The 11246-nt window shown below is 32.4% G+C and overlaps 3 protein-coding genes across 3 annotated transcripts; 2 read left to right on the top strand and 1 right to left on the bottom strand.

Moving 5' to 3' along the window:
- Positions 1-183: 183 nt before the first annotated feature.
- On the top strand, positions 184-4265 carry LOC123686422 (protein pigeon). The gene is made up of 11 exons (XM_045626534.1): positions 184-332; positions 749-1147; positions 1355-1608; positions 1669-1833; positions 1888-2047; positions 2102-2409; positions 2469-2852; positions 2923-3093; positions 3162-3379; positions 3435-3649; positions 3879-4265. Exons 1-11 carry the CDS (start codon positions 236-238, stop codon positions 4220-4222), a joined length of 2715 nt encoding a protein of 904 aa, XP_045482490.1. The 5' UTR covers positions 184-235; the 3' UTR covers positions 4223-4265.
- Positions 4253-5684, bottom strand: LOC123686423 (replication termination factor 2). The gene is made up of 5 exons (XM_045626535.1): positions 5486-5684; positions 5251-5430; positions 4969-5178; positions 4696-4914; positions 4253-4625 (listed from the first exon to the last, which is right to left on the bottom strand). Exons 1-5 carry the CDS (start codon positions 5552-5554, stop codon positions 4422-4424), a joined length of 882 nt encoding a protein of 293 aa, XP_045482491.1. The 5' UTR covers positions 5555-5684; the 3' UTR covers positions 4253-4421.
- A 245-nt stretch (positions 5685-5929) lies between these two features.
- On the top strand, positions 5930-8328 carry LOC123686421 (U3 small nucleolar RNA-associated protein 25 homolog). Its single transcript, XM_045626533.1, has one exon. It carries the CDS (start codon positions 6039-6041, stop codon positions 8103-8105), a length of 2067 nt encoding a protein of 688 aa, XP_045482489.1. The 5' UTR covers positions 5930-6038; the 3' UTR covers positions 8106-8328.
- The last annotated feature ends 2918 nt before the right edge of the window (positions 8329-11246 follow it).

Genomic DNA, 11246 nt, shown 5'->3' with positions numbered 1-11246 from the left:
GACATATTTCTTTTTTTTTTCAAATCAAGGATACACTCCATTTTTTTGGCCTTTTCAATACAAAACAGAAATCTTGTTTAATCGTGGATTGGATTGAATTAATGGATATTCCTTGATTACAATCATATCTCCAAAATATTAATATTATATCAGGATTTTGAGATAAAAATAAGTTTTGGATAAAAAATATATTAGCGCTGGTGTAAGCGCATTCGCATCAGCTTCCTTATTCCTTATGAATTCAGATTCTCCGAGTAAGATGATAGTGGACAATTTTATTTCCAAATTATATCCTATTGTAACAGCACATGAATCTTTTGACTCGACAAAGGGTAAGTAAAGTTATCCAATGATTAATCTGAACCATTGTTTATTAATATAAATGAATAAGATGAATGCAATTGACGCGCGCAAAACAAACCCGAAATATTGATTTTTAAATTACAAGCGGTCGATATCTGTAATGTTTGGATGTTGATCAAAAACATTGCAATACCTTCCACAAACCAGTTAAATTAATTATGTATTTGTTTGTAGAAACGTTTAATTTCTTTATTGAAATAATTTAATATTGTCTCTGAAAATTAATTATGTTTTAAATCGAATCTTAATGTTCAACACTGAATTATTCGGCTTCTTTTTATATTTCTCTTTCTTATTTAAATTCGTGCTTTTCCAACATCCTAATTATATTTTCATAATCATTTTCCATTTTTTCCGCTCAACCTCAGATTTTAATATTTTGCAGATGTTATAACTGACTGGAGATTAATTGGCCAAGAACAAAATGATGATCTCTTGTTCAGTTGGACGCATAAATCTGGAGAAAATGATAGCCATACCAAGATCGGATGCTATAATTTGCGAAGAAATCACTTAGATATCATGCATACGTTTTCGAATATTACAAATTGCGTTCAAGCTTCTGTTGATGAATCTAAAACATACCTTGGGTTTGTTATAAAAGATACGCAAAATGAAGTATTTACATATAAACCTCACATTGTCAATATCCGAGAAGGGAAAGAAGTAGTGGATTTAGAAATTGAGAGGTCGAAACAGATAATGATACAGTTTCTGTATAAAAAAACTTCTTTACTCTCTGACAATAAAACGGTCAAATTTCTAATATTGGTCCATGAAGAGTGTGAGGAACAGTATACTTATCTCAATTTTCACAGAATATCTTAATTTTTTTTTCATTAAAAAAAAATAACAATAGAGATGAAAAAGTCTCAATAAAACTAATCACAAATAGTTATCTAAGGATATTTCAATTCTAGATTGAAACAACTTAAGTAGATTAAAAGTATCAGTGTTCATTGAAAATATTCTTATTAATATTATCTTCAAGGTATACTTCAGTACCAAATCAAAGACAATTCCACAGAATTGAGCTTGAACTGCTTCAGCTATGAATCCCTTGTAAGGGTATTCACTTGGGCTCAGTGGGATCCTATCAATCAAATTTTATATTACATCCATAACAAAAAATCTTCCAGATCAATTGTTGAAGGAGAGGATGTTCCTCCTTCTGTCTTAAATTCAAAATCATCCCCAACACTTTCTGGTCTACAGTTTCATGATGATTTGCCTCATGAGAGTGTGGTAAGTTTCTATAGAATCTTTGAAATTTAGTGGTTACTTATTGGGAAATTTGAATTTTAGTTGAATATTCCTTTGAATTTACCCCATGCTAGCACAGTGAACAATTCCTTCAACTTGTATGAAGATGATGCGGTACCACTAAGAATACATGACTGTTCACTTGATCTAATCGTTGTTACAAACGAGGATGGTTTTGTTTGCATTTGTCATAACTACCTGTATCAAGTGAGTACTGAAAAAAAGTCGAATTCCAAATGAACACAAGATCATGATTTCTAGCCTATACAGCCAACTGACGATAGTGTCCAAGATGATGATACATTGGTTCACTTTGCATATTCTGTAACAATTTTACACCAGAGTTGCGTGTTGCAATGTGTTATTCCAGGATTGCCTTTCAAAAAAGCAAAAACCATTAGACCTGTATTCAAAAAACAAGGTAACAACTCGGAATGAATAAGTTTTCATTTTAATATTCAATAATTCCACTTAGGAAACCATATGCTGGTGTTTATACCAGAAGTTTGTATCCAGTTGTTGGACATAGGAATTAAACACGAACCATGCTGCCATGTCAGCCTTAAACCGTTCCTCACTGAAAGTCCATCTCACATGCTTTGCTTGGCCCCACTGGCTGCCTATGATAATCTGGTTAATATAGCAACACTAGATTTGATAGATTTTGCAATAACCAAGGACTTATTAGTACAGACATTCAAAAATGAAGAATGGTTGGAGAATAAAATTGCAATAATTCACTATTTATTACAGCATCTTGATGAGACAGAAACAGCTTTGGAAGTATGGCTTCAAGAACACATTTTGTATGCTTTTAATCTATAACAGTTTTGGTATTGCAGTTGATCACTTGGCATGCAAAGTTTGCTTTAAAAATAGACTGGTCACAACTTCTTAAGGAGTATCTTATAGGATGCTCTTTTTCAAGCCTTCAAAAGAACCTTCCTCCTGATGCAAGCCATCTTTTGAATTTACTGCCCATCACAACTCAACATATTGGAAAGGATTTGGAAGTGAAAGTTGGGGATAAGACCATTTGTTTAACACAGGATATGCTATGGAATACATCGATGATGCTTCTATCTCCCCAACAACGTCTGGTTCCCTATAGAAGTGATATGTGGATTAAACTTTGGGAACAACTTGCTGTAGTACTGAAGGGAAAGCAAAGATTTAGACCGGCTCAGGTTGTTGACAAGTTGAGAATATCTCTAGTTTGTTACCAGGTAAGGACAGATCACACCAAAAAATGTTTCCCATAGTGTAAAAAAATTCATAATGTGAATTTTTTTTTAGCCTGAAGCTCTATCAAGATCTAGCACGCCCATGTCTCCTGGTGGGTCTATCACTACATCCATATTGAATGAGCTCTGTGGAATGCAAAGCTCTAGAAAAGGACTCGAAGAACTCCCATTCTACGAGACAGAAAGTTGCACTGCAAGTAGACAGGAACATATAATTTCTGTGGTTAGTATCCTGATTCCTAACAAATTTGGATGAAAATCAAATAGTAATTTTTTTTTATTCACTTCCAGAACTTGAGGGAGCTAAGCATGCATCTATTGAAACAAAGTTCAGATAACAAAGTGAGCCGCTTTCAGTGGCAAAACCAAAGTCCTATGCATGTCCATGCTGTAGCTACAAGATATGTTTCTGCGCAGCTTGAACAGTCACGAAGACTTTGCCAAGCCTTATGTCGAAAAGCTGTTTCAACTGAACCAAGGCATCAACTTGAAAAGGGCTTCCTATATATGTATATACAATTTAATCAAAATGATAAATCATATTGATAATTTTACTATTTTCAGAGATCAAATGAATGAGGATGATAGATTGATATTATTCACTGTAATAGAACAATATTATTTAGCAGTAGAATCAATTGCATATCCACAACCACAAGGCTTCACTTCTTTTTTTACTTTCCTAGGATATAAGACGTTATCATTTGATATGTTTCTGCAGTATGTCAATAGAAATGTTTTTGAACTACAAGTGGATGTCATGAAGGCTATATTGTCAGGTTGGTATTATTGAAAATTTCTAATTTAGAGCACTACGTAAATAACATTGTTGAAAGAAAGTACTGTTTAATAGATTCAAATTATTAATATATGATGGAATTTTAGTTGCTTCGAAATATGATTGAGTTGAATTGATTAAATTCGATACAATTCTTTCATCTAAATTTAAGCGCTCCCATCAAAAAACCTTGTTCATAGGATATTATTGACCAAGATCTTATTTTTCAGATATCCCAAATGATAATAAAGGTGTTACCCAAAAATTGAAACTTCTTTCTATCCTACCACGTTCAAGAGCTAAGAGATTACTTAATCAGTGGCAACATCCTATAAGCCTTATGTTGAGAGCCAGAGAACATGCTTTGAATATACTATCAGGTGTAGAATCAGGTACCGGCAGAGGCAGTTTTAGTTCTAGTAAACATTACAAACATCTAAGTCCTGCACCTTTAGAACAAAGATTTCCTGCTTTAGACACATTTTTGGATTTACTCACAGCTAAGGCCAGTTTGACAGATTTGGATTTTGGACTTCTGATTGAAGCTACTGAGTCATCCATTGAATTTCTGTGAATGTATCGATGTTTGTTATAATATAACTTGATGTTTCCAGAAAGTTTATTTAATCCAAACTATACAATTCCGAATGTATTACATAGAATTCCATCTATAAACTCAATCACAATAAAGGATATTAACAAAATTATAACTAATCCAAACGATAACACAGAAAAAAAAAAATTGTGAATTGAACTAATCATTTGAGAAATATTTAATTATAAAACGGATTATATGTTACCCAATGAGCTCTATTCTGTTCCTTTTCTGATTTATGAGAAGTAAAGAGAGATTTATAAACATCAGTTGCTTGAGGATCTGTTGCAACACTATAATCAGGCTTCATTTTCTTCGTATCTACTGTAGATTCTTGCAGTTTACCTGGACGCTTCTTAAGGTTTGAAGGCATAAGAGTAGCCTAAAAAAATATATATACAATAAACTGTAAGAACTTTTTTCTCCTTATTAACATTTATGTTTTTATTTACCTTAGGACAAACTTTCTTTTCTTCTTTCACAATAGTACTGGTGGACGTACAGCCGGAAGTACTTGGACCAGCAATTACATCAGTTTCAATCTTCACTTTTTTTTCCTTCTTCTTCTTCTGTTTAGATTGCCTTTTAGCCAATCTCTCTTTCATCAATACAAGATCTTCTTCATTTCCATTCAGTATAACAACATCATCAGGCTCAAATGGTTGTTGGCACTACAGATAATACAGAATATCAAGTTATACAGGATAAAACCTAAATAATTTTACCTTGTGACAAATCTTAACATCAATCTGTTTCAATGCTCTTTCAGAAAATACACATCCACAAGACCAAATGGCTACAAATCTGAATTTGCCTGTCATTTCAAGACCAATTACTGGGCATATGAAAGGAGATGTTCCAAGAGTCGCACTTTTTTCTTTAACCTCTTCTTCTTTGAATGAAGGATTTGGTGTTAAATTCAATACCTTGATATCCTAAACATAGAAATATAGGTATTACCGAAATATATTTGAAGAAATTCCTCAATGAATTTAGCGAGCACTCACTTTCAAATTTTTTATATGGTTGATCTCTTCGGGCATTGAAGATTTATTCAACAAAGCTTCGATGACGGATACTTTATTGTATAATTTTCCCAGACCACATGTTACTATAGGAGCCTGCAAAGGTTCTTGAGTAATTGCACAACATCTCCATTGAAATATGAGTTCGGAATCTTTGTCCTTCTGCAAAGATATATAATTAAGCTCATTTTTTATCGAAATCAAATCATTAACTTACAGCTTCAGGCTTCTTTTTAGTTTTAACAAGTTCGTCTCTTCTCGGAATAGTACCACCATCACAACCCATTTTCCTGATTTATTCCAATTCAAACTCTGTACAAAATTTTCGGAAAAATTGCTGTTTGTTGTTGTATTTTCTATGTTTATGTTTGTTTTCGTAAGAATTGAAAAGTTGGAGGTTAATGCGCACAGAACATAAATACATGAAAATAGGTTGAATATGGCCGTTTAGATACTTGACAGGACTTGAATTATAGGTCTAAAAAAAACCTTTTGACTCATTTGAAATTTAATTTCATAGCAATGATGAACAATATCTGATTACTATTATTTTCATAAAATATTTTTCTGATCTTTTTAGAACTGATGTGGATCAGTGAAAACAAGAATAGTAACATTCTATGAATGTGGGACACAAACCACAAAAGAGTTATGTAGTTGTATTTTCTACTCTGTTATCTGTGGTTGTATTCGAACGTGTTTAAATTTGGTCTGAATATTTTCGAAGTTGTAATTCATTATAGTTTGAGTGAATATTGGTGGTATTAATCATGAAGAGAATGAAAAGAAAAGCAGATGGAAGTAATAAAAGTTCTAAAAGATTGAAAAAAATAAAAGGACCCTCGTTGGATATGAGCGAGTTTTCCAAAGGAACTAAGATCTCTGAAAATGTTGAAACTGTAGAGCTTTCACCCTGTGTTAATGATAGTGATGTACATGAAGAATCATTTGAAAATGAGAATGCTAGTGACGTTGGTAGTGTTTCTTGTGAGTCGGAAGAAAATCATGAAAGTTGTGATGAACTTGAGCAAGAGGATGAAGAACTCGATAGCACAGATTGTTTTACTAAACATTTCAAGGATTCCCTTCATCCTAAGCTTTTGGAGTCATTAGAATCATCTCCTCCTTGTTTGACCCACAAGGATGATACTTGGCCTATATTGAGGAATGTTGTTATATCGATGCCTTCTAATCCTGAAGCAGAGGCTGAGAAAGTTTCTAAAAAACTCCTCGAAGATGAAATAACCTACACTACTGGCGGTAATCTCCCGAAAATTCGAAATTTGAAAGATATTACCCCTAAGGATATACACATAAAGGCACAAATTGCTAAACATTTGGTGAGTGCAAATTGTGCGTTGAATGATTCTACTGATGAAACGCGTTTTTTGACAGAATTTCAAAATGAACTCTTCTGTGTTATGAACAATTATCAAGATTTATATTATAGCAAACAAACTCTAAATAATGCTGAATCAGTAAGATTTGTGTATTGCTTACATGTAGCAAATCATATATTGAAAAGAAGAACTGAAGTTTTGCGTCATAATGAGAGATTGAAAAAGACAGGAAGTGATGATGTGCCAGATGAGTTTAGAGATCAAGGCTTTGTGAGACCTAAAGTTTTAGTAGTCCTCCCATTCAAATCTTCAGCATTTAAAGTTATATCTCTTCTGATAAAACTTCTTTTTGGCGAAGGAAAAAAAGGCAGTGTCATGAACAAGAAGAGATTTTTAGAGGAGTACCAAGGCGAATCTCAAAAAATTCCAGTCCGTAAACCGGAGGAATACAAAATGATCTTCTCAGGAAATACTGAAGATGATTTCACAATGGGTATATCAGTCACAAGAAAAGCTATAAAGTTATATTCTGAATTTTATTCTTCAGATATTATTGTTGCGGCGCCATTAAGCTTGAGAAGAATAATAGGAGCTAAAGGAGAAAAAGAAAGGGACTACGATTTTTTATCTTCAATTGAATTGATGATTTTTGATCAAACAGAAATATTTATGATGCAAAGTTGGCATCATATACTACACCTCTCTGATCATCTCCACCTCAAATTAAAAGAATATCGAAGAACTGATTTTTCAAGAGTTAGACTTTGGAGTTTGGATGGTCATGCTAGATTTTATAGACAGACTATTATTTTAAGTTCAGTTAATGTTCCTTTAATTGAATCATTCTTCATTAATAGATGTCGTAATTATGCAGGAAGAGTAGCTATCAACAAATACTTTGCAAAAGGAGCAATAGCAAATGTATTAGGTGAACGTAATCATACGTTTTTCAAGTTTTCTGTGGGGATTGGTGTTGATATCCCGGAAAAAAGATTTGAATGCTTTATGAATAATGTTTTTCCTTTATTCTACAACAGTGAACCACTGAGACAAGTTTTGATCTATATACCTGTTTACTATGATTTTGTGAGACTGAGAAATCATTTTATGAAAGAATCAATAAATTTTAATCAGATTTGTGAATACAGTCCACAAAAAAAAGTTGCTGAAGCCAGAGATTTATTTTGCAACAAGGATGTTCATTTCCTCTTGTATACTGAAAGGTATCATTTTTATAATAGAATAACTCTTAAGGGAATAAGACATATTATATTTTATGACTTGCCAACATATCCTCATTATTATACTGAAATATGTAATATGATGAACAATGAAAATCTATTGAAACCGAAGAGGTGTTTGTCTAACTTTACTGTGAGTGCTTTGTATACAGACTTTTGCGACTATACAAAATTGGCAGCTATAGTTGGAACTAAGAAAGCTCGAAATATGATTAAATCTAACAAAACTAGTCATCTACTATTTGCCAACGATTAACACAGTTAATTTTCATTCAATAATTTGATCTTCGTGATTTTCAACATGTTTGGACATGTTAACAATAAAATTTTTCATTGATGGAAACTCAAGAAGATACATACTTCAAATTATAAAATGTTTAAGTGCTAGTTATTGATTGCAGAATTTGTATTTTTGTTATTTCTGTTGAAAATTGTATAAATTTTGTAATATGAATTTTGTAAATATATTATGATAATCATCTCTTGAATTCTTTGGAAATGCTCTGGAAATTTTCCCCCAGTCTCTCACTCATTCAGGAATAACTTGGAGGATTAAAAAATTTATACTTATTTTAAGCACAAATATTCTAAACTATTAAAATAAGGTTTGGTGTATTAGTGCATAATTAACCTTCAAAAAATATCCCAAAACCTGAATTATCTCAAATTTGAGATTGAAATGATGCGTTTGATTTTTTCATGAGAAATTTAATGAGTTTAATTCGAATCTTTTACTAGAATGTATTTTTAAAATTGACAAAATAGTGTGTAGCGAGATCTAGAAAAACGGCAAGAAACCACAAGGAATTCGAAAAATAAATTACAGGTTTCATTAATAAATTATAGGTTTCTATCTTACGCTGACTGAGTAAGAAGTTAGTTCAGTGAATTTTGTATAGGTGGCTTACAGGCAAATTCTGAAATGAATATTGTAAATTTCTTTCGGAAAAATTGATTTAATTCATGCACCTCACGTTTTCTTATAGGGAAAAATTTCTATTTGATCATTTTTTCGGTAAAAAAAAGATTTAAGCTTACCTGTGTAAATGGCTTGACGATGTGGATTAAGAACAATTGGTGCAACTGACTCAAGACAACACCCTCGAATTATTCTTAGAAAATCTTAATATCACAGTTTTGGGATCTTGTAGAGGAGAAATGATTGCAATGGGAGATTTAGTTTGTAGAATTCTTCGTGATATCAAGTTTTCAAAACGATTCAAGAATTATTCTTAGAAAACTAGTAATATCTCAGTTTTGTGATCTTGTAGGGAAGAACTGATTGCAATTGCGGATTCAGTTTGGGAAATTCTTCATGATATCCAGTTTTCAGAAAGATCCAAGACAAAAAGGTTTTTTTCGCGAAATTTTTCCAAGGTTATAGTCTTTGTTTCATGAAAAAATTCGACTGTTCAAATTTGAGCATATTTTGGCGTTCAAAGGAGATTTTGAGGTCCTAGATTACGAATCCGATAACGATTTTCAGAAGAAAAATTTATCCAAGCATTTAGAGGACAATTTATTATTCTGCTTTGACGATGTGGATTAAGGTTTATTGGTGCAAATGACTCCAGACAACATCCTCGAATTATTCTTGGAAAACTCGTAATATCTCTGTTTTGGAATCTTGTAGGAAAGAACTGATTGAAATTAGGGATTCAGTTCGGGAAATTCTCCATGATATCAAGTTTTCAGAAAGATCCAAGACAAAAAGGTTTTTTTCGCGAAATTTTTCCAAGGTTATAGTCTTTGTTTCATGAAAAAATTCGACTGTTCAAATTTGAGCATATTTTGGTGTTCACAGGAGATTTTGAGGTCCTAGATTACGAATCCGATAACGATTTTCAGAAGAAAAATGTATCCAAGCATTTAGAGGACAATTTATTATTCTGCTTTGACGATGTGGATTTAGGTTTATTGGTGCAAATGACTTGAGACTACACCCTCGAATTATTCTTGGAAAACTCGTAATATCTCTGTTTTGGGATCTTGTAGGAAAGAACTCATTGCAATTGGGGATTCAGTTCGGGAAATTATTCATGATATCAAGTTTTCAGAAAGATCCAACACAAGAAATTAATTCTGTAACAATCATCGCTACTTGAAGATGAAAGTTGTAATGTACTGAGTAATATACAAGTCATTTTATATTTAATATTGAGATTTTATCAATTTAACCATACAAAACAAGAATGAGTGAGTATTAAGAATCGAAAATTCTCCTTCATATCAAATTTTGAAAGCCCTCCGTGGCTAAATTTTTTTTTTCAAAAAATTAAATTGCACAAAATGCTGGATATCGTTTCACAGTCCTCCTAGAAATTACCTGATGGCAAATCGATGATATTCATCAAGATTTCCTCATGATATCAAATTTTGAAGCAAATCCGGCCATGAACTCTCTCAGTAAAATTTTCAAAATCGAATTATTTTCTGGGCTTCAATAGTGTCATCTAGGAAGAGTGACTCAAACCCGGTTTAGGTGAGGAAGTACCCATTACAGGATTCTATACGAGTGGGGCCGCACAAATTGTTAGTTCAGTGAAATGCGGGTAGATAGCTTGTAGCCACATTCCTTACTGTTTCAAATTTGGTTTTTTTGTGAAAAAATAGCTTTATTATTTATTAATTCAATTGTCACCAGTTCTGTATAGGGCCTTGATCTCATATTTTATGGATTATTTTAGGGGATTATGAAATGTTTGAATTAGATCGGTCGACTTTTTCTCGAACTATGACCTTATATATTTTCTCGCCACAAAAACTTTTTGATTGAGATCGACTTCAAAGAAACCGAAAACAAGATGATTCTAAACGTTTGTAATCGCTCAATTACCTGGTTTACGAATTATAATCTCTGAATGGCATATTGGGGATTCAATTTTTGTACCAATTGCCTTTTATAGAGGTGTAGCTTTCCTATGATTTTTAAGGGACATCCAAGTTTCAGACATTTAATATCAAAGTATTCTACAAAAGACATAAATATGTATAAATGTAAATTATGCTGATATATTCTGGATTTGCAGGCTGAAGGATCCACGATATTGGCTGATTTCTAAAGCCATTGTATTTCATTAAATTCAATTTTTAGTATTTTTTATCCACCAAGTAATGTGATATCCCATTCAACAAATCTCCTAGTACGAGGAGAACTTTTTGGCAGTTTGGTAGGCATCTACACCTGAACTTTGTTGAACAGATCAGAAACCTCATCATTTTGTATTTTCTTTCCACTTAGCATGAGCAGGTAATTTATATGTATACAACAAATACATAATTGATATTCTGAAGTTGCACAAAGGGTATCTTGACTAAATGAATAAACCGTTGAAAGCGCATCCACCAAATTTCGGTATTTGTATTCTATTATACATGAAGTTTTCAAGTTTTTCCA

The sequence above is a fragment of the Harmonia axyridis genome, chromosome X (assembly GCF_914767665.1).
Source record: "Harmonia axyridis chromosome X, icHarAxyr1.1, whole genome shotgun sequence".
Taxonomy (NCBI): Eukaryota; Metazoa; Arthropoda; class Insecta; order Coleoptera; family Coccinellidae; genus Harmonia; species Harmonia axyridis.
The sequence above is the reverse complement of the archived record's forward strand: the minus strand, read 5'-3'. Positions and strand labels throughout refer to the sequence as shown.